This window comes from Stegostoma tigrinum, chromosome 26, assembly GCF_030684315.1.
Source record: "Stegostoma tigrinum isolate sSteTig4 chromosome 26, sSteTig4.hap1, whole genome shotgun sequence".
NCBI classification, from domain to species: Eukaryota; Metazoa; Chordata; class Chondrichthyes; order Orectolobiformes; family Stegostomatidae; genus Stegostoma; species Stegostoma tigrinum.
In genome coordinates, this window is record NC_081379.1 from 36,498,385 (window position 1) to 36,525,404 (window position 27,020).

At 40.9% G+C, this 27,020-nt stretch overlaps 1 protein-coding gene across 3 annotated transcripts in view; it reads left to right on the forward strand.

Moving 5' to 3' along the window:
• The window catches only part of srrm4 (serine/arginine repetitive matrix 4), a 767,477-nt gene that overhangs the window by 681,407 nt on the left and 59,050 nt on the right, over positions 1–27,020 (forward strand). For all 3 annotated transcript variants that reach the window (XM_048556264.2, XM_059655098.1, XM_048556263.2), the window contains 4 exons: positions 21,226–21,309; positions 24,531–24,602; positions 25,985–26,020; positions 26,113–26,163. In XM_048556264.2, coding sequence (XP_048412221.1) covers positions 21,226–21,309; positions 24,531–24,602; positions 25,985–26,020; positions 26,113–26,163 — 243 coding nt within the window. The remainder of the gene's footprint in view (positions 1–21,225; positions 21,310–24,530; positions 24,603–25,984; positions 26,021–26,112; positions 26,164–27,020) is intronic.

A 27,020-nucleotide genomic window follows, 5' to 3' on the forward strand; every position in this document is an offset into this window, starting at 1 on the left:
GCTTGAAAACTGTGCCTGGATGGGAAACACACAAAACAATCTTTATTAGTCATTAATTGCCGCTTATTTGGGACAAAGGCTTGCAGCATCCCACCAGAACATTGCAGAGAGATTGGAGCAAGCAGGTACCTAGTGGGATGGTATTCCAAGGAATTTCATGTTCCCCCCTCACTCCACCTGTAAACTTGCCAGTGTGAGAAATGTGAAATTGTACTGCCTGTAGGGGCACAATTTTCTTATTGCAATCTTGGATCATTTTTCAAATGAAGATCCACTTTCGAACACGGACTGTGTACTCCAGGAATTTATTCAGCTTATATAGTTGGAAATAGATTACTACAAATAATTCTAAATAAATGTCTAAACAATGTAAGTTTGCGGAAGATAAACCACAAAAATGCTGCAGCAGCTAATGAGCCTTTCATATTTGGTAATTTTCAATATTGGCTTAAAGAAGGTTCCACAGGACTAATTAATTAGAAATACTAAAACTGCAGAAATAGAATATACTGAATAGAATAGTGTTGGTTAAAATTGGGATACTTTCATGTGTAGCCTTGGTGGCCTATTGGAGCGGGTACCAACTTAATTTGACAACGCTGTGAATATATTATACACTCAGACGGCAAAAATTTAAATTAGTGGCTGAGCCTTCAAGTCTTGGCAACATCAAGAGCCAATTAAGTAGAAAGGTGATGGTTAACAAAAAGAACCTTTGTCTCACAGTACTGTGTACTTTTGGGTTCTCATTAGAGAGATGAAAGAAGATAAGGTATCAGATTTTAATGAATCACACAGAATATTAAAGGGCATTCCAATCTGTGATCTTTCAGCTTTTATTAGCTCATCCTGCAGCTATAATATGATATATTATGATTAGTTACTGGAGGTGCATGGAGAAGACACTGACAAAAATCCCATTAAAATTCTCATTGGGAACATCTGTTCGTAACGGTGTTCCTAGGAATTACGAATGCTCTGCTTGTAAAAATGTCATTACTGCTTGCATAGTTAAAGCCACTACAAGAAGGTCACAATGCACAGCACGGGTCCTGCTGTAACAGAGAGTAAACACAGTTTGAGTATATTGACTAGCTGCATTTATTATTACAGCACTTTAGTAATCACAATTTACTCAAGCAAACCCCAAAAATCAGAAGATTTCCTATTGCCCTCCATAGCCAAAATCCATTCCATTAGTGCTGCTTCTTCCTCCACAGATGTTGCCAGACCCGCTGAAATTTTCCGCATCTTCTATTTTTTATTCATTGTGTAAAACAAAGGCAAAGCAATCTACAGCATCTCTATTTGATTTTTCACACAGATTTTTGTAGCAATGTAAGTTCCTAAACATGTAATATTGTGTAATTTTCTTGTTATTCAGGACTCCTCCAGTAAAACAAGGACATACTTCATTTATAGCACAAATCATCTTGGGGTATTGTTCCATCTAAAATGCCCCGAATTTCCTAGTTGTACAGGAGCTGACATTAAAACCTCAAATTATTAAGACCCAGTTTTTGATCTGCCTCTATTTTCACAGGTCAGCCTTATCAATGTATTGTTGACCAATATGCGTGTAAAAAGACTTTCATTATTATATTGCTCCAAGGTCATTTTGAGGACACAGCTAATAACTCCATTGGACATAAAGACTGTAAATTTACTGAGTGAACTAAAAATACATTCATTAATCTAGTTTCAGATTTGTCTAAAATGATTTGTGCAGATAAGTTACCTTGCAGCTTATCTGAACAGTGAATGATGAGAGTAGTTTCAAGTACAATGTAACTGTAAGAAATTGCACTGTCTTCTTCTCAAAATGCATTAAAATGATAATTTAATCCAACAGCTCCAATATTATTACCTGAGAGAAAGCTGCTCAAATTTCAGGTTAGTAGTGCATAATCTTGAGTCTATATTTTAAATTGCAACACCAAAAATCTTGTCCCTGTTCGTGAGAACTATTCCAATGGATAGTATCATGAGTTAGAAATATATTTCATGGACATGTTCAAATTATTGTCATTAATTTGTAGAACCATCAAGGGAAGCTACATAAACTTTTCAGTCAAGCTCAAATAATACTCAACAGCATGGAATAATATAGGATCAAAACTGACCATTCACTCTATCATGCCTCTGTTGGTTCTTTGGCATCTAAATTGCCTCATTTCCCTTTTTCTTTCCCAAAAACTCTTCAAACTTTTCTCCACATCAAACATCTTCAAATTCCCTTTTTGAAATCACCTTAAAAATGTGTCATCAGATTACAACCCCTTCTGCCTGTGGAAACAGTGACTTCTTATATCCTGCATCAAAGCAGTATATACCTTTGAACATGAAATAACTCCTTGGAGGCTGCTATCCTGTCACCAAGCCACCCTTTATTATCTTCTGGAGAGTCCTTGACACAGATCCAGTTCCATCAGAGCCAGCTGTCAGAGTGAACAGAACTTCTGACACTCCTGTTCTTATCTGTCAGTTTGTGTTCCCTGATTGGACCAGATTAACAGCCCCAGTCAGGGAACTCATATTCTGAGGTTCACCTGGCTGATCTCATTACAAAACACCTCTGACCATTTTCAATGAACCACCCAGGAAAACAGCCTCAGCTTATCTACTGTCTCCATAGAACTGAAATCCTTGATGCCATTTGAGCATGTCCCTTCTAAACTTTCCCCTTCCTCCCTGAAGTGTAGTGTCAAGAATTGAGCATACTCCAGTTGAGACCAAACTAGTGTTTAATAAAGTTTCAGCTTGACTTATTTGCTTTGGACCACCAAAGTCAGATCATCCTTTGGGCTTGGGGAAAACCCAACCAGTGCTCACTTTCAGGGCTTGCAAACATCACATCCAACCTAGGTCTGTTCTTAGTCTCGATCCCTGGAGAAATCCACAGTATTTCTTCTACCAGCCTGAAAGACAACCAATCATCACTTTTGTTTTTTGTCACTCAGCTAACATCATTTCCATGCTTCCACAGCCTTTCATATTCCATGCAGCTCAGTTTTCCTGGCAACCTTATTTTTATTTTATTTATTCATTCATATGCTGTTATTTCCGACAACTAATTTAACTTGAACAGAATTATTTCCTAGCCCATTTCAGAGGCAAGTTGAGGGTCAGCCACTTTTCTGCAGGTCTGGAGTCATATATAAGCCAGGCTATGTAAGGACAGCAAATCTCATTCCCTAAAGAAAATTAGTAAACCAGATACAATATTTGCTGTTGGTTCATTACTAAGATTAGCTTGCACTTTGAGATGTTATAATTAAATTCATGTACAGCACATTGGCCTCATTAGCTGCATCAACCCATTCTGTTACATCATCAATAAATTCATGCAAATTAGTCAAATGTTGTTTTCCCCTTAGCAATTCCATACTAGCTTCCCTTAATTAATCCACATTTATCCACGCAATTGCAAATTTTATCCTAGATAATTATTTCCACAAGTTTTCCCACCACCCAAATCAAACTGCCCAGCCTGTAGTTTCTGGCCTTAACTTTATATACTTCATTGAATAAGCATATAAAATTTATAATGCTTCACAGCACTGACACCAGCCCTAATCTAAGGAAGATTGGTGGATTATGGCCAAACGCTTCTATAAATTCCTCCCTTATTTCCCTTATTATTTGCAGATGCATTCCGTCCAGTCCTTTTAAACTTTAAGTACAGCCCATCTTTCTCCGCTCTCTTCTATAAACATATAGCCCATTCAGTGTCTCAATGCCTCCTCTGAAGTTTCTTTTTTCTGCCTGGTTCTCACTTGTATTATCAATCTGACATTTGCTTTGCACCCTCTTCTCCATTTGACATTACTTCCAATCTATCTTGACATCCAGGGAGCTCTAGCTTTGCTTCCCTACTTCTTCCCCTCCTGCAAATGTGCTTCTTCTGTCCCTGATATATCCTATCTTTAAAGACAGTGCATTGATGCATGATAACATTGCATGATAATCTTGGATTCCAATTTAGCTGTACCAGATCCATTGTCACCTGACTAGAATTGACCCACCTCCAATTAAAAGTATCCATTTTAGATTACTCCTTCCCCTTTTCCATTGTTAAGATCCTGTGACCAATCTTTCCTGAATGTTCCCCTTTTGACACTTGACCCACCTCATTCCCCAGAACCAGATCCAAACATCTCCTCTTCAATGGCTCAAAAATATGCCAATCTAGAAATTTCTCCTGAACACTTATCAAAAGCTCATAGTCCTCTCCATACCATGAAGTCTGTCGAAGGACTTAGAAATCAGTTAGCTCAGTTGGCTGGATGGCAAATTTGCAATGCCCAGTGACTCCAGCAGCGTTGGTTTAATTCCTGGACTGGCTGAGGATACCATGAAGGGCTGGCCTTCATAACCTTTCCTAAGACCCTAATATGATGATTCTTAGGTTAAATCATGACCAGTCATCTCTCTCTCCCTAATGGGAGAATTGTTCTCTGGTCTGGTAAGGCTATGGTGACTTTTATGTTGCCTATAGCAGGACAAGTAAAATATTCATGATAATTATGAAGTCCAAAATTTGGGAATATTTTCCGTGTTCAATGTACCAAATTATATATGACCAAAATAGTATCGAGGAAATGTGTCACCACTATTTCAAGGACATAACTAATCTTAGATATAAAGATTCTCAAACTATTGAATGAGATAATTAGACAACAAATATGTAAATAAAGAGCACATCTGGAATATTATATACAATATTGGTCTCCTTGATTAAGGAAGGATACAAATTGTACTGGAAGCATTTCAGAGATGCTTTACTTTAACTGATACCTGAAATGAACACTTCTTATTTTGAAGAAAGGTTTGATAGTCCAAGATTGTATTCACTGGAATTTGGAAGAGGAAGCAAATTATATGAACCATGTACTTCCTATTTGGGGTGGCACGGTGGCTCAGTGGTTAGCCCCGCTGCCTTACAGAACCAGGGACCTGATTCAATTCCACCCTCAGATGACTTTCTGTGTGGAGTTTGCACATTCTCCCCATGTCTGCATGGGTTTCCTCCAGGTGCTCCGTTTTCCTCCCACAGTCCAAAGATGTGCAGGCTAGGTGAATTGGCCATGCTAAATTGCCCGTAGTGTTGTGGAGAGATGGGTCTGGGTGGGATGCTCTGAGTTTTGACATGGACTTGTTCGGCCAAAGGGCTTGTGTCCACGCTGTAGGGATTCTGTGATCTATGGATTCTACGTAGGGGAGTGTTGGTGTAGTGATGATGTCATTTGGCTAGTATTCCAGAAGGCCAAGCTAATGTGCCTACTATCCTACTGCATTGCTGTTTTTCAACATTCATGGGGAAAGGATATAATGTAGAATCAATAATTTAAGGTATTTGTTTTCACACATATAAGAGCAGAAAGTGCTATTGGTGCATTTTGGAATGAGGGTTGGGGGAGAGTATCACAAGACATCTGTAGCACTGCATCTCAAAGTGTGGAAGGGACACCCTGGAGATTTGGTAAACATTTATCAGGATGTAGCCAGGAATGAAGAGTTTGAGGTGTGAACAATAAACTGTCGAGAGTGTAAGATGTTGAGGGATAACCTTATTTGAGGTTTACAAAACCGTAAGGCGCATAGATAAGGGAAATGACAAGGGTCTTCTCCCTAGGGTGGGTGAGGTGAAAACTGAGCAGCTTATTTTTAAGGTGACAGGAGAAAAATTTATAAAGGACATGAGGGGCAACATTTTCACACAGACAGCAGTTCATGGGTGGCATGAACTGCCAGAAAATGCAGGTGCAGTTGCAATGTTCAAAAGAGGTTTGGATAAGTTTATGATTGGGAATGGTTTGGAGGGATATGGACCAATTTCAGGCAGGTAACACTAGGAACATATTTGGTGTGGACTAGTTGAGCTGATGGTTCTGTTTCCATGCTGTATGATACTGTGATTTTGAGGAAAACATCTTTTCACACAGGGGATCAAGAGTCTTTGGAACTCTCTTCCTTAAAAGGCAGTGGAATCAGAGCCCTTGAATACTTTTAAGCATAAAGAGAAGAATTCTTGATAAACAAGGAGGTTGAGGTTACCGGGAATATGTCAGATAGTGGAGTAATCAGATCAGCCATAATCTTATTGAATTGACAGAATCGAGGGTCTACATCTGTTCCTATATCCATTAATGTGTATATCCATTATTTTAGGTTTATCTTCTTCAAAGCAAAGACTTATGTGAAACAGTGACATGCAGGATCAGAACAGTAACTAACAATCATGGTATATATCACACAATTCTCAAAATCATTAATTTGGCTGTTTAATTATATGCCTTCCCTGTTACAATGCAGGAGGAAACACTTCAAATTTTGGCATCAAGTGCACAATCTTGAGTTTACACTTTAACTTGTAACACCAAGAATAGCTTGGTTGAACTATTCCAGTGGATGATGTCACAAATTGGAAATAAGATCCAAGGGGACATTCAAGTGATCCTGCCATTCTACGTAGCTGTCTATTTTAAAGTGAAGGGCAATCCTCATAAATTTTGCAGAAAAACTGAAAGAACATTCTTAAGCTTGTAAATTTTAAAAGAGCTAACTAAATGTATTGGAGTTTTGATGCTATGTTTCATGGAGTTGTTGAATTTGAGTTCATTTTCATGAGGCTAACAAATGATCTCAGGCATTCCACCACAGTGTGGCTGGTTGAATAGAAATCAGATCGTGAGTCTCTCCACTGCACTTCCTAATGGCAGGTTGTAGAGCACACTTCCTGCTGTAATGACCCGGAATTGTACATGGATACCATAGAAAGCAAAGGGAAAAATAATAAACACCTGATTGAAGAAAAAAATTTTCCTGAAACAGGTTTATGCAGAATTCTGTCTTCAGTGATATGTTGCAGCTACTTGTCCAAGTGGGAATGGGTAACACCTTTCATAGCCTGAGAGATAGTAGGAACTGCCGATGCTGGAGAATCTGTGATAACAAGGTATAGGGCTGGATGAACACAGCAGACCAAGCAGCATCAGAGGAGCAGGAAAGCTGATGTTTCGGGCCTGGACGCTTCTTCAGAAATGAACCTTTCACAGCCTGTTGTCCTCTACATATTGTCCTCGCCACGTTCCTCAATATGCTATGTTTGATCCAGAGGGCTGGGCCTTCCCTGTGGAGGTGGGAAACATGAGTCAGCCTGTCTTCAAGTTAGAATCCCATCGCCAGTGAGGAAAGAAATTCAAGTTCAGATTTTCATGCAGAGATACTTTAGTTGGTATGGATCGAAGCTTCATGCCCATTTACAGTAACCTGTGTGTTATCCTGAGGGAGAGATTTATGACTGTGTCAAAATCTTCCACTAGGTCAGAGCACAATGAGATGTCACAGGGGAGCATGTCCTGGGGAAGGTTTTTCTTCAGTTTCATCAGTGCTGGCCATGGTCGAGTGCTGGAGGATGTGAGGGAGAGCGGGGAGCCCTCACTGGAGAGTAGCAAAAGAAGGTCACCTCATCTTGCAGCAAAGGGTTCTCCTCTCTTTTCAGCATCATCTCCTCCACCAATAATTCCTCCTGCCCAGCTATCCTTCTGCTTCTGCTCCTATCAAAATGAACCGTCTTCTCTCAGAACTTCACTGTCCTCAAGGCTCACACCACTCTGGATAGACATGGTATGGGCAGCCTAGCACACCACTACAGTGAATGAGGCCCTTGGTTTTTGAGAGAGTACTGCAGGCCAGCACTAAACTTGTCCAGGTATTAGAATCACATCTTCAGCAGACTGAACACCTGCTGAATGGTTGGCCTGGTGAATGGATGGCATCAGCTGTATCATCTCTAAGCGTTTGTTAGGAATCTAGTAGAAGGGCTAATAGCCATCCTTTCTGTCTTTTCCTCTTGGCCCAATCCCCACACTTTAGGGGATTGGGGTGAAGATCTGAAGTAGCCTGGAATGGTGGAGATTGAAGAAGTCATAATGGCTGAAAGAAAGTGAGCTCTTCTTGTGATCATGGGCCAAGTGGACTTTGAGGTGTGCCAATCCCATTCACACCCTGGGTGCTATGTGCATTCACTGCCAGTGTTGAATCAAAGCTGCTTCAGCGTCATTGTAACAAGCTCCAGCCGTGAGGATTGAAAAGGAATAAGCTGATTCCCCCTTCTCATCTGGGTCTCAACAATGTCTATATTTCCTTGCCTTATTTTTCATCTCAGAGCTCAAAATAAGCTCCAGCGTTCACTAATAATTACTACATTAATACAACATTTGCTGGAAATGTGCCCTATAAGGTTAATACAGTGTCAAAATCCAGAAATGATTTCATTCTGGCATTATTATAGATCCAAGAAGCAAAGCTAATAATATCACCCAGAACAAAATATATTTGCTTTGTCTTGTTTTACATGTTGTAAGCTGCAGAAGGTACTTCAGTTTCACTGCAGCAGGCTCCAGCCCCAAATACTGCTGCCCTTTATTTGGAATAATGTCAGATGCAAATAAAGTAAATTCATGAGATAGAAGGCAAATGTAGTCACATAACACTTATAGAAACAAGGAAGAACTTGTAAATCTGACAGTAATATTGAAAATTCTGAAGAATTCAAACAAACCTTTCAGTAGTTTATTTAAGGAAATGTTAGACAAAGGCTCCACATCAAGAATTGTCTGTTCAGAATCTGGACTTGAGTTCTTCTTCCATCCATTCAACAAATTGTACCTTTTTTTAGCCTTCTTCAATTAAACCGAGGTTTGGAATTCAGGAAGCGCATGTTTCCTTTTACGCAGAATAGGTTAAGCAATCCAAACTTCTATATATGATTATACAATCAAATTAAAGGGGAATTCCTGTCAAAAACATCTCCCTTATAAAATTGAGATAACAAGGTGAAGAGCTGGATGAGCACAGCAGGCCAAGCAGCATCACAGGAGCAGAAAGGCCGACATTTTGGGCCTAGACCCTTCATCAGAAATGCATTTCTGATGAAGGGTCTAGGCCCAAAATGTCAGCCTTGCTGCTCCTCGGCCCGCTGTGTTCATCCAGCTCTACACCGTGTTATCTCGGATTTTCCAGCATCTGCAGTTCCTATTATCTCTCCCTTAGAAAACCTGTTTCCAATTTTTTGAAATTGGTACACGTAACAACTACAAAGCATAATACTGTGTCTTCAATGTGGTATTTTAAAAGCTTTCTCAGTGATAATGGCCGTGATTGTGGTTAGATTGACAGTGTGCGATCATAATAGGTACAAAATCAAAGCACAGGGACCATGACTTGGGTTGATTGGGTTTATTGAGATATCAAGTGAATTAACTATTTACAAAGAAACTTTCCATGGGGATCAAGCTTGTAACCTTTCTGTTCCATGGAGTTTGCCACCATAACATGTGGTAAAATTACCTCCTAAGACATTGGAACAAGTTTAGGGAGGACTGTTTCACTGAAATGTCACTGTTAGAAATATTTTCAAATGTTTCTCACCATTCCTAGTTACATTTTCAAACTGTAAAACAAAAGGAAATACAGGACTATCACAATATCATACCCAGAATGGGAATGCAGAACTGGGGAGTGCTAGTGTTGTCTAGAAGGACAAATACCAAATTAAACCTTTATTTTAAAGAAAAATTAATAGCGTGGTCAAACCTGCTGGAAATCAAAACTTAGTATGTCGTATTCCCAACTTAAGAACCTAACTTTGCACAATACGTTGTAATTGCTTTTATATTATATAATAGGTTTGTCACAGATAAACTTTTTACATGTTAAGTGTTAGTTTTCACTCACTTAAACTGTTGTTGGGGGCCTGGAGAACATCAGCTTTGATTATCAGTTTATACAGAGAGCGGAGCAATCAATTCTTGTAATGTCACAAATTATTTTATGAATGTACTAAACAAGGTATGTGTTGTTTATATGTTTTACAAAAATTAAATCTTATAGATTTTCCCACAAACTGAACTAGAACCTATTTATACACCCACTAGGATCTTCTGAAATTCTGCAAGTAGTCACAGAATATAAAAGCTAATAATCAATCAGGATAGCTGCTGCTGCTGTTGCTGCTGAGGGCTGACGCTGGCCGAGCACTGCACTTGATGTTGTCACCACGTCCTTGACATAGGGTCTGCTTCTGCGATGGTTGGTCTCCAGAGTTTTTGCTTACTGCATGCCCCTGAGGGTTGGCTTTTTATTTTTTCCTCTTAACTCTCTCAAGTTGTGCTGTCTTCTGCCCATTGGCTCAGGCTAATTCACCAATCGTATGCCTTTGCCTTATTGGCCCTGGTCCAGAGACTTAGGTTGCATTACCTCATTATTTCTTGTCCAAATAAGGCTTTTGCATTACCTCATCTTTCTTCCTTTTTGCAGAACTTGAGCTAATTCAAACCAGTTTACGTCGGCTCAAACTAGCAGCTGGGTGCAGGTCATTTTTAGTTCACAAGCTGTTTCTTTCTTCATGTCAGCCCCTTTGCATTCTGTACCTCATGTTAGCGATGACATCAGCTGGTACCCCTCTTTCTCTTTATCTTTCTGCAGCCTCTAGCTAACGTCTCCAGAGGCAGCGATGACAGCAGCTTGTACCTCTCTCTCACTCTCTCTCTCTCTTTCTCTCCAAAACAAAGTTGCCAATATTGTCGGCTCTTGGTAAATGATACTGAAGGCAGAGACTAATTAGATTTTAAGATTCCCTAAACAGAAATTGCTGGAAACGCTCAGCAGGTCTGGCAGCGTCACTGGAATGAATGTTTCGCGTCAAGTGACACTTTGTCAGAACTGTAGGTAGCTAGACATTCCTCTGATTGCAATGTTAATTCTGACCTCTCTCCACAGTTGCTGCCAGACCTGCTGAACTTTTCCAGCAATTTCTGTTTTTGTTTCGGATTTACAGCATTCGCAGTTCTTTCGGTTTTTATTTAGGTTTTACGATCCCCTGAAAATCAATGTGCACAGTGCAGATGCTGCATCTGCCCAACCAACTAAAATGGACAGTTGGAGCAAGGGATGCAAAGCAATGGATCCTGGAGCAGCCATTCTCATGCGATGTGGCTAGATTCTAAATGTTCCTATTTCTTTGATCAAGTTTTATCAAGGTGATCAAGACTGCTTCTTTAATAGTTTCATATATTGGCTGGATGAATGAGCATAAAAATAGTTCATGATTATGTTTAATGGGTTGTGTCACTACCTTGTGATCACAATTCAGGATTTTTGACTTATTTGCTCGGTTATAGTACCTTACCTTGCACGCTCAACTATTGTCGATACGAATTTAAACTAGATGAGAACCTCCTCTGGAACCATACTTCTGAGTAATCCTTGTTCATAACTATCCTCAGCAATTGCTCAGTTCCCCACTATCAAGCAAGGCTTATTGTCATGAAATCACAGAACCACAACAATACTGATTGGCTAAGGCAAGGCTTCAAAAAAATGCTTTGTTTGTATGCTGGGCTTTCTCATTAGTTCGGAAGGAGATTTTCTGAGTGCCTGTTGTGATATAAGTTTAGAAGTTACTATTGTACATACAGTGACTATATATAGTAACAAATATACCTAAATAGAATTATTTAACATCATTTGGTTCTACTAGCAAGTTTCATTTTCTGTCAGACACAATTCAGCTGCTAACAGTAATATCTGTTTAAAATAATTTACATTGATCATTACTTCACCTGCTTGTCGCCTTATTGTGGCAGATATTCCTTTGCTGTCGATGCAAAGTATCCCAAGAAAGTTTATTGGTTTATCATTCCATTATTGGCTAAAAGGACATTTCAGATGAATTGCTATGCCTGTGGGTGTAGCTATTTTCTGATCTAATAACATTGAAATGATTGTAAGCTTATTGTCGGGGCACAACTGTGAATTTGCAAATCATTTTGCCGATTTGAATGGAGCAGACCATATCGTCTCATGATCTGACACACTAGATGGGCCCTGAAACCGAGCATTCTGTTTATTGGCAAATTTAAGTTTACAGGATGAAATTATTATAATAGCATACTGCACTTTGCTGTGGCTAACGATAGTCCACAGGGACATGAGCAGTTTACACTGTTAGCTGATTGCATAACTCCTTCTTTGTTACAATGCAGATGCTATTTGTTCTCTTGTAAAGAATGTTTTATAAACAGATCACAAATCAACTGTTATTGATGTAAGCTAACAAACTCATTTAATTTCTGAAAATTGAATTATTAGCAGCAGAAAAATTATTCATGGCTGAAAAATTTGAACAATTATTGTCAATCAAAATATTTGACATATCTCAATTTAAGGATATGATTCAATTAATCGCCAATTTTAAAAAAACCTGTCAAGCACCTGTACCAATCTGATATCCTTATTGCAGGAAATGTTAGCACCAGAAATATGTTAACAGTGAGATGTATGCACTGAAAAAGAGTGAGCATTGCAAATCTACAGTATTACTTTTCAATTCAATGTGACCTGTTTCCCCCAGTTCAGATCCCATGTGCTTTATAATCAGGAGTATACTTGCCCCGCTCAGCATTCTGTCATGTTACAGACTGACTTGGGGCCATGACAACTAAACTCTGTGTTAAATAATCTGGATCGGATCCTGTCACACATAATCCCATGTGTGTTCTCCTATTGCTAAAAGATAGAAGAATTTACACTTTAGTCAGATGGCGCCAAATGTGAAAGAATCCCTTTTACGATTGATGCAGCTTTCATTTTATATACTTTCCTTAATGTAGTAAAATCCCCCAATGATCTTCAATGGTCCATTATATTAAAAAAAATTGGCACTAATTTGTATAACAAAATATTAGTGCACAGATGAACAAAGGTAATTTTAAGAAGCTCATAAAGAAGATACAGCAGGTAGAGAGACAGGGAGAGGTCTGATCAGCCATCACTGGTACAATCCTTAACACACCATACATTACCTGGGTTTAGAACTTGGCATTCTATCCTACTCTTGTAAATGGCCCTGTCTTCGCTCTTATAGTGTCGCATTTTTGTCCCTGCTTTAACTAAGGGTGACTATTGCCGGATTCTTGGGTGCTCCAACAAAGTCTTTTACTTATACTCTATTATAGAAAGGTAGGGGTCAGGTGGCTGGTTTGCAGTGCAGAGTAACGCCAACAGCAATAGGAGAACACACATGGGATTATGTGTGACAGGATCCGATCCAGATTATTTAACACAGAGTTTAGTTGTTATGGCCCCAAGTCAGTCTGTAACATGACAGAATGCTGAGCGGGGGCCATCATTGTGGCACTGCAGGAGGCCCATGATGGACATGTCATCTAAGGAATGGGAGGGGGAGTTAAAATGGTTCACGACTGGGAGGTGCAGTTGTTTATCGCGAACCGAGCCGAGGTGTTCTGCAAAGCGGTCCCCAAACCTCTGCTTGGTTTCCCCAATGTAGAGGAACACTCCCCTCCAACCCCACCACACCCGGCACCTTCCCCTGCAACCGCAGGAAGTGCTACTCTTGACCCCACAGCTCCTCCCTCACCCCCTTCACAGCGTAAACCCTCTTATATCAGTAAGCTCCTCCAGCTTGACAGTTTGCTCCAATCTTTGCATTCCTTCAATTCTAGCTTTTTGCATCTTCCTGATTTTAATCACTCCACCATATGTGACCTCCCAGGCCCAAAAATGAGCTTCCATATTAAGCAGATGTTCACTTGCACATCTGCCAATGTGGTATATTGTATCCACTGTACCCGGTGTGGCTTCCTCTACATTGGGGAAACCAAGCGGAGGCTTGGGACTGCTTTGCAGAACACCTCCGCTCGGTTCGTAATGAACAACTGCACCTCCCAGTCACGAATCATTTCCACTCCCCCGCCCATTCTTTCGATGACACGTCCATCATGGGCCTCCTGCAGTGCCACAATGATGCCACCCGAAGGTTGCAGGAACAGCAACTCATATTCCGCTTGGGAACCCTGCAGCCCAATGATATCAATGTGGACTTCACCAGCTTCAAAATCTCCCCTTCCCCCACCGCATCCCAAAACCAGCTCAGTTCGTCCCCTCCCCCCACTGCATTCCTAAACCAGCCCAGCTTGTCCCCACCTCCCTAACCTGTTCTTCCTCTCACCTATCCCCTCCTCTCACCTCAACCCGCACCTCCATTTCCTACCTACTAACCTCATCCCACCTCCTTGACCTGTCCGTCTTCCCTAGACTGACCTATCCCCTCCCTACCTCCCCACCCATACTCTCCTCTCTACCTATCTTCTTTTAGAACATAGAACATAGAACATAGATCAGTACAGCACAGAACAGGCCCTTCAGCCCACAATGTTGTGCCGACCATTGATCCTCATGTATGCACCCTCAAATTTCTGTGACCATATGCATGTCCAGCAGTCTCTTAAATGACCCCAATGACCTTGCTTCCACAACTGCTGCTGGCAACGCATTCCATGCTCTCACAACTCTCTGCGTAAAGAACCTGCCTCTGACATCCCCTCTATACTTTCCACCAACCAGCTTAAAACTATGACCCCTCGTGCTAGCCATTTCTGCCCTGGGAAATAGTCTCTGGCTATCAACTCTATCCATGCCTCTCATTATCTTGTATACCTCAATTAGGTCACCTCTCCTCCTCCTTTTCTCCAATGAAAAGAGACCAAGCTCAGTCAACCTCTCTTCATAAGATAAGCCCTCCAGTCCAGGCAGCATCCTGGTAAACCTCCTCTGAACCCTCTCCAAAGCATCCACATCTTTCCTATAATAGGGCGCCCAGAACTGGACGCAGTATTCCAAGTGCGGTCTAACCAAAGTTTTATAGAGCTGCAACAAGATCTCACGACTCTTAAACTCAATCCCCCTGTTAATGAAAGCCAAAACACCATATGCTTTCTTAACAACCCTGTCCACTTGGGTGGCCATTTTAAGGGATCTATGTATCTGCACACCAAGATCCCTCTGTTCCTCCACACTGCCAAGAATCCTATCCTTAATCCTGTACTCAGCTTTCAAATTCGACCTTCCAAAATGCATCACCTCGCATTTATCCAGGTTGAACTCCATCTGCCACCTCTCAGCCCATCTCTGCATCCTGTCAATGTCCCGCTGCAGCCTACAACAGCCCTCTACACTGTCAACGACACCTCCGACCTTTGTGTCGTCTGCAAACTTGCTGACCCATCCTTCAATTCCCTCGTCCAAGTCATTAATAAAAATTACAAACAGTAGAGGCCCAAGGACAGAGCCCTGTGGAACCCCACTCACCACTGACTTCCAGGCAGAATATTTTCCTTCTACTACCACTCGCTGTCTTCTGTTGGCCAGCCAATTCTGTATCCAAGCAGCTAAGTTCCCCTGTATCCCATTCCTCCTGACCTTCTGAATGAGCCTTCCATGGGGAACCTTATCAAATGCCTTACTGAAGTCCATATACACCACATCCACAGCTCGACCCTCATCAACCTTTCTAGTCACTTTTTCTCTCCATCTTCGGTCTGCCTCCCCCTCTCTCCCTATTTATTCCAGTTCCCTCTCCCCGTCCCCCTCTCTGATGAAGGGTCTAGGCACGAAACGTCAGCTTTTGTGCTCCTGAGATGCTGCTGGGCCTGCTGTGTTCATCCAGCCCCACACATAGAATCGCAATATTGTTTTGGTTCAGAAGAAGGCCATTCAGCCTATCTACCTGTAACACTCTCTGATCATTTTGACTTAGCACCAGTATTTACTCCATAATGATGCACATTGTTGTTTTTTTCATTTAAACAATCATCCAATGCCATCTTTAATGCTTCGATTAAACCTGCCCCGACCAGATGCACTGGCATTGCATTCCAAATACAGGCACTCACACTATGAAATTTTGTTTTCTCCTCTCGCCTCACATTTGTTTCTTTTGCAAAATATTTTAAATCCATTTAAGAATGGGAATAGATTCTCCCTAACTCCTCTGTCCAGGCCCCTCATGATTTTGAAAAGTTCTAACTGGTCTCCTGTTGGCCTTCTGCTCTCTAAATGAAACAGTCCCATCCTGTCCTCATAATTGAAGTGTTTCATCCCTCTACTCCCATAAACCTTTTCTGAATACTCCCAAAGGCATTTATGTTCCTGTTGAAGTGTGGCACTCAGAACTGTACAATACTTCAGATGAGTTCTAACCAGTGCCCAATAAGGTTCAGCGTAATGTTTCTACTATGTATCTATTCAGCAGTAATGAAGCACAGAACGTTGTGTGCTATATTAACAGCTCTATCTTTTCTTTCACCTTTAATGACTTATACATACATGCACCCAGATGTCTCTGCTCCTGAACACCCTTTGGAAGAGTAACCCTTATAGTATACATTCTCCATGTTCTTCATACCAAACAGTATCACACCATATTTCTCTGTATTGAACCCCATTTTCCACTTACCTGCCCCATCCACCAATAAGATGATGTCTTTTTAAAGTTCTACACTGTTCTTTTCACAGTTTACAATTCTCCCAAGCCTTGTGTCATCTTCAGACTTTGAAATGTTCTGCTGTGTATCAAGTAATAGATTACTAGCATATATCAGCAAAAGCAATGATCCCAATGCCAGCTCCTAGAGAATTATCTACCCACCTTCCTCCAGCTCAAAAAATACCTTAAACATTACTCTGTTTCCTATCATTAAGTAAATTGTGTACCTCTATTGCTACTGACCTTTTTATTCTATGACCCATCATTTCCCTCACAAGTCTGCTGTGTAGGACTGTATTGGATAATTATTGGAAGTCCACATTCACCACATCAACAGATTTCCTCTCAACAACCCGCTGTTGCCTCTCCAAAAAACTCCATCAAGTTAATAAGACATCATTTTGTCTCAACAAATCCATGCTGTTTATTCCAGACAGCATGGATTTGTCTATCCCAGACAGCATGGATTTGTTAAGGGAAAACGACGTCTTATTAACTTACTAAATCCACATTTTTTTTCCCACAGTACTTCTACTTATAACCCAAATCATTAGTTGGCATTATTAGTGACAATCAGTCATTTTAGATTTAAAAAGATGTGATAGCTGTGGATATTTTAAGCAGTTTGCTCGGATATGCTATAGTATACCTCTTGAGCATAGGTGAGAGTTGAACCCAGAGCCTTCTGGGCTAGAGAGAGTGACTCTGCCGCTGCATGTCAGGAGTGCTAAAATTCTACGATTGAGCTGATAATGGGATATGAAGCAGTTGATTACAATTTGGGCACTTGGCCTTTTCCATTCAAGAGTGTATGCCTGAAACCCTGTCTGCTTCTGCCACACACAATGAAGCTGTCTGTGTCATGGAGGAATCTCATGCAAGGCATATTCACAGATTTTTATGTAAATTAAAGACCTCCCCTCATGCAGCTGATTCCAAATGGATGCATCTATGAAGATTTCTAAGAATGCAGGATTTATTTCCTCTTGGATGTTCAATCTAGATCACCAGCTGACTTCATAACTCCACTCATTTTCTTGCACAAAATAAAATCAAGGCAGAATATTAAAAAAAAATGCTGATTTGCGTTGGATAAGATTTTCTCACATTCTAGAAGTCCACTTGCAACTGGTAATAAAAACAGAAAAAAAAATGTGGATGCTGTAAATCCGGAACAAAGACAGAAGTTTGTGGAAAAGCTCAGCAGGTCTGGCCGCATCTGTGAAGAGAAATCAGAGTTAACATTTCAGGTCAGGTGAGCCTTCCTCAGAACTGATGGAAGCTGGGAAAATGTTGGCTTATATGCAGAAGATAAGATGGGGGAAAGGGGTAAGGAGTAAATGATAGGTAGCAATAGAGCCCAAAGAGAGAGAAGAACAATTGGACTGATAAATGAGTGGATGATGATCTGGCTAGGAGGGTGAATAGCTGTTAATGGGGACTATTAGTGACTCACAATAGGTAGTATGTAATGGCAGGCTACGTGATAACAAGTAATAGCTGAAAAAACTGCGGATGCTGTAAATAAGGAATAAAAACAAAGCTGCTGGAAAAGCTCAGCCGGTCTGGCAGCATCTGTGAAGGAAAAAAAACAGAGTTAATGTTTCAGGTCCGAAGACCTTTCTTCAGAACTGATGGAATCTGGGAAAATGTTGGTTTATATGCAGAAGATAGGATGGCTATTCACCCTCCTAGACAGATTATTATCCATTCCTTTATCTGTCCAACTGGTATCTCTCTTTGGGCTCTATCCCTAATTATCATTTGCTGCGTCTTCCTGATTTACAGTAGCCCCAGTTCTTTCCATTTTTATTATCATTTACAAGTGGACTTCTAGAACTGAGGAAAGGTCACCGGACCTGAAATATTAACTCTTGTTTTTTCCTTCACTGATGCTGCCAGACCTGCTGAGCTTTTCCAGCAGCTTTGTTTTTGTTGTGTGATAACAAGGCCTGGTGTGTGTGGTAGCGGGCTAGTATATGGGAGAGTTTAGGCTCTGAAATTATTGAACTCTATTGAATCCAGGTGACTGCAGGGTCCCCAAGCAGAGAGTGAGGTGTTGTTCTTTTAGCTGGCATCGAGCTTCGCTGGAAAACAGCAGCAAACCTGCAACAGAGATGCTGGCCAGGGAACAGGGTGGTGTGTTAAAGTGGCAGGAAACTGGAAGCTCAGGGTCTTTACTGCGAGCAGAACGTAGATGTTCTGCACAGCGGTCACCCGGTCTATATTTTGTTTTGCCAATGTAGAGGAGACCATATTGTGAGCAGAAAATGCCGTAAATTAGATTGTGGCAAATAAGACTGTGACCTTCCATTTGCCTGCCACCTCAACGCACCACCCTGTTCCTTGGCTATCATCTCTGTCTCAGGTTTGCTACTGATCTTCTGGAATTTTTTGAGGATGTATGTATGAAGATGGATAAGGGAGAACCAGTGGATGTAGTGTACCTGGACTTTCAGAAAGCCTTTGATAAAGTCCAGCGTAGGAGATTGGTGAACAAAATTAGGGCACATGGTATTGGGGGCAAAATACTGAGTTGGATTGAAAATTGGCTGGCTGACAGAAAGCAAAGAGTAGTGATAAATGGGTCCCTTTCGGAATGGCAGGCAGTGACCAGTGGGGTACCACAAGGTTCGGTGCTGGGACCGCAGCTGTTTACGATATATATTAATGATATAGACAAAGGCATTAAAAGTAATATTAGCAAGTTTGCTGATGACACAAAGTTGGGTGGCAGTGTGAAATGTGAGCAGGATGTTATGAGAATACAGGGTGACTTGGACAGGCTAGGTGAGTGGACGGATACATGGCAGATGCAGTTTAATGTGGATAAATGTGCGGTTATACACTTTGGTGGCAAGAACAGCAAGGCAGATTACTATCTCAATGGAGTCAAGTTAGGTAAAGGGGAAGTACAACGAGATCTAGGTGTTCTTGTACATCAGTCAATGAAAACAAGCATGCAGGTACAGCAGGCAGTGAAGAAAGCTAATAGCATGCTTATAAGAAGAATTGAGTATAGGAGCAAAGAGGTCCTTCTGCAGCTGTATACGGCCCTGGTGAGACCGCACCTGGAGTATTGTGTGCAGTTTTAGTCTCCAAATTTGAGGAAAGACATTCTTGCTATTGAGGGAGTGCAGCATAGGATCACGAGGTCAATTCCCGGAATGGCAGGACTATCATATGTTGAAAGATTGGAGCGACTAGGGTTGTATACACTTGAGTTTAGAAGGATGAGAGGGGATCTGATTGAGGCGTATAAGATTATTAAGGGATTGGACTCTCTGGAGGCAGGAAGCATGTTTCCGCTGACGGGTGAGTCCAGACCAGAGGACTCAGTTTAAAAATAAGGGGTAGGCCATTAAGAACAGAGTTGAGGAAAAACTTCTTCACCCAGAGAGTGGTGGATATATGGAATGCTCTGCCCCAGAAGGCAGTGGAGGCCAACTCTCTGGATACTTTCAAGAAAGCGATAGATAGAGCTCTTAAAGATAGTGGAATCAAGGGTTATGGGGATAAGGCAGGAACAGGATACTGATTGTGGATGATCAGCCATGATCAAATGAATGGTGGTGCTTGCTTGAAGGGCCGAAAGGCCAACTCCAGCACCTATTGCCTATTGTGTTCCAGCAAAGCTCAGTGCTAGTTCGAAGAATAACACCTCATTATCTGCCTGGGGACCCTGCCGCCCTCCGAACTCAGTATCGAGTATAATAATTTTAGGACCTTAACTTTCCCATGTGCTAACCACCTACCCCACACACCAGGCCTTGATATCACATGGTCTGCCATTAGACACCACTTATAGTTAGTCAATAACAGTTCCCATTAATAGCTATTCACCCTCCTAGCCGGATCGTTGTCCAGTCCTTTGTCTGTCCAACTGTTCTCTCTCTTTGGGCTCTATCCCCACTTATAATTTACTGCTCACCCTCTCCCCCATCCTATCTTCTGCATATAACCTGACATTTTCCTTGCCACAATCAGTTCCGAGGAAGGTTCACTGAACCTGAAATGGTAACTGTGATTTTTCTTCATGGATGCTGCCAGACCTTCTGATCTTTTCTGGAAATTTCTGTTTTTGTTCAATTGCTAATACTTTATTGCCAAGGGATTTGACTTTTGGAGCCAGGGTCTGTATCTAATTCTGACATTATTCTCATGGTGTACAAATGGGTAAAGCATATGCTTCTTCATTGTCCAGACACCATAAGCCAGATTTCCAAAGCAGGGTCAGGAAGGTGGCATCCTGCAGAATGGGTCCCGATCCCATGCCCGAACTATGGAGCTCTCATGCTGCCATTTTTAAATGTAAATGAGGTGATTCAGTAGAAGTTGAGTTCAATGGCCAATCTAAGAAGCCAAATGCCTCCAGGAGGTGCTGCCTATCAAGTGGCAGCTGCAAAGGCAGATGGCAGCCAGGGTGGGAACTAGTGCTGGCCTTCTGAGGACGGCAGGTAACAAGATCAGGAGGATAAAGCCAGGGCAATGTGGCCATGGACTTTATTAAAAATACAGGTCAAAAACAAAGTTGCTTTCTGCGACACCAACAATTGTGCACTAAAATCAATCAAACTGTTCAGCTTTGCCCCGGAGAAAGATTGAAAGTCCTGTTCTATTCTGAACAGGTTCTTTATTAAGTTCCTCAAGGAATTTAATACTGCTTCCTGGGCCATTGTATGTGCTGAGATTCCCATTCCCTCCTCCCTGCAGGCCCTTCGAAGACATTACTGACTGTCCTGTAAACAGCAGCATAGTTGTACCATATTCCATGTTGATGCCCCTCTTTGGGCCTGTGCTTCTCTTTAGAGTCAGGCATCAATATCAGTAAACCTGCCAAATTAATTCTTGCTGATATTTTGTTTTTATTTCAGAAGATCCTGTGATTCAGCTCATTCTCCACCACCTCCAACCAAAAAGAAGAAAAAGAAGAAGAAATCAGTGCGCAAGCGAAGACGGTGTGTGTTTATCTCTTCAGCAATAAGCCCCTTTCTACCAGAAGCTATTACAGTAAAGGTTAAGAGTGTATGCCATTGTATAGAACATAGAACATAGAACAGTACAGCACAGAACAGGCCCTTCAGCCCACAATGTTGTGCCGACCATTGATCCTCATGTATGCACCCTCAAATTTCTGTGACCATATGCATGTCCAGCAGTCTCTTAAATGTCCCCAATGACCTTGCTTCCACAACCGCTGCTGGCAATGCATTCCATGCTCTCACAACTCTCTGTGTAAAGAACCCGCCTCTGACATCCCCTCAATACTTTCCTCCAACCAGCTTAAAACTATGACCCCTCGTGTTAGCCTTTTCTGCCCTGGGAAATAGTCTCTGGCTATCAACTCTATCTATGCCTCTCATTATCTTGTATACCTCAATTAGGTCACCTCTCCTCCTCCTTTTAATTAAAAGTATAATGATAAAAGGAATGTAGCATGTGTTAAACTCTGTGGATTTTTTGAACATTTTTGATAACGTGGCACTTGCTCAACTTATCAGAATTAAGCCATGCAGTATTAAAGGGAATATAGCCGTGTTGCAAAAAGGCTGCAGAACAGAGTACTGGAATACTTTGGAAAAGCTCAGCAGGTCTGGTAGCATCTGTGGAAAGTAATCAGAGTTAACCTTTCAGGTCCAATGACCCCCCTCAGAACTGAAAAAGATAACAATGGAAAAACATTGAAATTTGCTGATGATAACACCTGGAAATGAAAGCTGCGTGGGTGAGCACAGGCAACATTATGAAGCCCAAGAGCCACAATGGCAGTGGAGTGGGAGCAGATGCAAGAGAGGTGATAGTGATGAGGTGGGGATAGGACCTGTCACCAACGACAGCTTATTTCCTTCAAATCAGTTATCGCTGTTAGAAGGTGGTGTTAGGTTAACTGTTAGCTCCTAAATGTTGTGCAGCCTCATTATGAGTAATAACCATCAAATTAAGTGAAAATCCATCCCTCCAATTCTCCAGGTGCCCATTCCCATTGGAACTCCTTTATGAAGGAGTCAAATGCCAAACATGGACTTTGCTCTTTCAGCTTAAGACGTCATCTTGGCCACCTTGGGGTTATTTTAGTACCTACTAAATCTAGAGGTAAATTGCTCCCTTATCTTGTTAAGTGTGGAGGTTTTGGCATCAGGTTGTTAATATGCTTAAAATGTGTTGCTCATGCAACACAGAGAATCAAAACTCCTGGAATGTAGCTTGATCACCTGGGGAGAGTTTATTCTTTATTGACTGTCATTCAGTTTGCCTATCCCAGATGATAGGTTAGCTTGGAGATGGGTGAATAGATTGTCTTTCCAGGGACTGAGCTAGCATTGATGGGCCTAACTATTTGTGTTCCATCTGATTATGTTTTATTAGAAGCTGTAAAGTCCTTTTACGTAAATTGTACTATTCCCATTCCTATTGCAAGAATTTATTTTCCAACACAGTCTCACTGTGTGAATGTTTAAAGGGCACATTTGCCACTGGTCGTGACAGGACCATTCCATGCAAGACTATTAACAATTATTAATATTACTGTTAATAAAATTTTATTTAGTCAAGACTTTTCCTTGAAAACTTAATAAGTCACCCAGGACATTGTGCAGGTGGAAAGGTTGAGGAGACAATAGCTCTTCATTCCCATTCATACAACTGATATCCCATTCCCCAAGGAGTGTGCAATAAATGTTTGACATTTCTGTTTCCAGCAGCAGATGGTTTGGAAGGAGGGTGGTCCAGAAATGAAGGTGCCTTTAGGTGTCAGGAATGTATAGAAAAAGAAATGAACAGATGTAATGGATTTTAGCCATCTTCCATTTCTTCAGTTTGAGAAACAAAGGTGCATGAGTAAAGTGCAAGTTTCAAAAGATTGAAGAACATGACTCCGTGATGACATGACACCCAGCGTGACTTTTCAGAATCAGCAGATTGTAATAGGATGGGAAGACAGATGGATGAAAGTTCTCCATGGTTAGGAGACCATGAAAGGGAATGAGTTACAATAAAAGATACTGCATTAGTGATCAGACTCCCACAATGTACCTCCAAACTTTCAATTAGCCCACTGTTTCAGAGCGATAAAGCTTTCCTTCGGGTAATTTGACATTTCCAAGAAAGGTATCACATTCTTTGCCTGAAGATTCCTTCCTCATCTCCAATCCAGCAGGACTCATTCTCATCAGTGCGAAGCTTCAATGGTACTTTCAAATACTGGATACAGTTCCTAAATCATGCTGTTAAAGTCGAGCAAAGACTGCAAGTTTATAAGCATGGCATAATGAAAAAATGGATAGGCCAAATCAGGAGGTGGACCTGCCACAGTTCATAGAGCACTTTAGACTTCATTATCAGCCGGGGACTGAAGGGGGCATGATTGAGTCAAATACCCAGCTCCAGAAGCAGATCCCTCAGGGGTTGGTGAATGCTCAGGCAGACTGCTCCAGCAGCAGCCTCCTCCCTTCACTCCTCTGTGAATCACACCTCTTAGGAAAAAAAACTGGTTTTGTCAAAAACGTTGGAAGAACTTCCAAATCTGGGTCCTATCTACCACTTTTAGAAATCTACAGTCTTCCCCTCACCGCAAAACCTGGCCCTGGATCTTTATGAAAGAAAGGACAGCATTTGGATTATAAGTGCATAAAACCAAGGACCTATTTCTGCAAAACAAAAAGTAATTATTAATTTAGACGGACATCGTACTCCAAGCTTTCACCTGAATCATTGGGATAATGCTCTCCTTCAGGTCACTTAACATTTACCAGAGAGGTCTTACATTGTTTGCCTGAAGTATCCTTCCTAACCTCCAATCTATTCTCATCAGTGCAAAGTTGCAGTGTTACTTTCAAATACAGGCCATAGGTCTCAAATCATGCTGTTAAAGCCAAGTGAAGGCTTCAAGTATGTCAGGATGAAAAAGTGTGTCAGCACATATTATGTTTTCCTCAGTCACATCAATTAATCTCTCATTGAAATTTAGTAGAATGCAATGTAATAATGTCTTATTCTAGAGTGGGCTTGATTTGCTTTCACCCTCACACTCGTCTCAGAGAAATTAACATTTTTATTGAAATTTGATTATGCGCAGCAGACAGGAGTGCAAAGTGCATAGTTGCATCCTTTTTTGAACAATGCCTGATCATGTCTGAAACAGATATTCCTCATGTTAATGGTAATCCTGCTGGTTTTCCAGGTCCCCTTCCTACAGTCCATCTCCAGCAAGAAAGAAGAAGAAGAAAAGCTCCAAGAAACACAAAAGAAACAGGTAAAGAATCTGAACAGTTGTGTGGCATTAATTTTAAAAAAGAATGAGCTGGTTGCAAGATATTTTTCTACTAATAATCATTTGTTGTTTGAGAAAGATGTTACAGGGGGTGTAAGCTGTGAGCACAAAATTATCTTGCTCAGTCTGGTCCAAATTCTACATTTCTCAGTGATAACCACCCACAAGCAAGAAGGGTACTAACTTTTTTTTGCCTAATTTCCCCAGCCCACCCCCCCCCCCCCCCAACAGTCTTTGAACTCCTTGGACAATTCATCATTTGGGACTAAGCAAGTAATAATCACCCGCCTCCACTGGAAACCATTTGTTAGAAAACCTATATCCGAGGGGTTTCCGCAGAATGCCTGGTGGATGGACTGAGGGAGAATCATAAAAAGGAACAGTTGAATTTGCATTACAGCACTTTATACATTGCACTTTACCACACAAGATTATTCAATACAGACAAAACAGAAGGTGCCATTTTGAAATATCCTTGTGCTGGTAACACATTTATGAAAGACCTTTTGTGATTCTCTTATCTGTTTGTGGCTAATGTTGAGTATTTAGGAGCTGCAAGTACTTTGAAATTCAAGGGAACATTTTAAGGTATATATAGATACTGAAGGAATTGCAACAGGTAAAACTCCAATGAAAATACAGCTTTTTAAGTTGCCAACTTAGATGCGAACTGTTTAATGAACCCATAGAAGTAACATCAGGAAGCAAGCAAATTTTCATATTTATGTGATTTGCTTTAAAGTGTCTTCCAAAGAGGTTAAACAATCTTGAAATGAATAAAGTAGCAGTTAGAAATTCAAATGAAGGGACCATCAACTGTGAAAACATAAGCTGTGAAAAGCTATGAAACATTATTCTGAGAAATTACGAAGTATATGAAAGGAAATAGTTCTTGAATTATCACTGAGATCTAATCTTTGAGAATGGCAAACACATTGTTTCTTTAGGATTCTCAAATACAAATGTCTGATGTTAATATTACACACCTTCTGCCTGTATGAAAATAAGCACCCATGAATATAAACCAACTGAAAATGAGGAAAAACTAATTAAAGGTTAACGTCCATTGGAATATGCCAGAACTGCTTGATTTTCCTTTGACAGGATAGCAAAATTATGTCCTGTTTTAACATCCTTCAAAACTATCATCTTTATTAAAGCTCTTCTTTTAATTAATTTTAAATCAAAGGAAATCTTGGCATCCGATCTACTGAGTAAAGTTCCCCTTCATTTACATTATTAATGATTAGTTTTAATTTCTTATTTAAATGCATCTCAAGAGAGAAGTAACAAAAATTAAGTAAGTTCCAATGCAAGGTTTCTGCTTTCTCTCACATCTCAAACCAAGTTTTTCTCATCTTCAGGTCAGGACCAGCCTCCACAAAGAAAAGACGGCACAGGTAGGGAGCTTTATTAGTCCAAATTAATATATGCTGTTTTTGATATTTTCAACCACTGAAAAAGAAATATAATAAGCTGTTCTTTCCTTTAGTTCCATAAGTCCCAAAAGGAAACGAAAGGACCAGAAAAGACATCGAAGAAGGTAAACAATATATCACGGCAGTTCATTGGCAACTATCTATCACATGATTGTTCAATGGGGCTGTGGAGGGCAGCACAATGAGACATCAGTGCTAACCACTGAGCCAGAACACCAGGGACCCAGGATTGATTCCATCCTTGAATGACTGTCTATGTGGAGTTTGCACGTTCCCCCTGTGCCTGTGAGGATTTCAGATTCCCCCAACCATAGCCCAAAAATGTGCAGGCTAGTTGTTTTGGCCAGGCTAAATTGTCCACAGTGTCTAGGGATGCGTAGGCGATATGGATTAGCCATGGAAAATGCAAGATTACAGGGATTCGGAGGGATGGTGTGGATTCGATGGACAAAATGGCCTGCTTCCATGCTGCATGAATTCTATGATTCTGTTGTTTACACACCAGTCTGAGGTCACATTGTCAATGTGAAATATAGGCTGCAGTGTTCAATTCCATGAACAGCTACTATAGTGAGTCTGCACACCACTGATTTACTGACAATTTAATCTTTTTCACTATAATCCCATACCTGGCACATAAAGCACCTTGCATTATATCTTCTATTCAGTGAATTTTTTTTTTCAACGTAATTGTGTTATGATCACAATAGCAAGCTAGTGTAATTTTGTTTAACAAGTCATGAGAAAGAATTGAATTCTTTTGCAATAGACAAAGGTGAAGTCTATTTTGACATTGATGTGTGTTAAGGTTGGACAATGCAAAGGTTTATATGGTGCAGGGACAGACAGTATGATCGTGTTGTTCTTGAAGCATGATTCCTGCCAGCTCGGTAAAGGAGTTAGCCATTTTGTGCACAACATAAGCTTTGCAACCAACATAAACAGAAATTGTTGGAGAAAC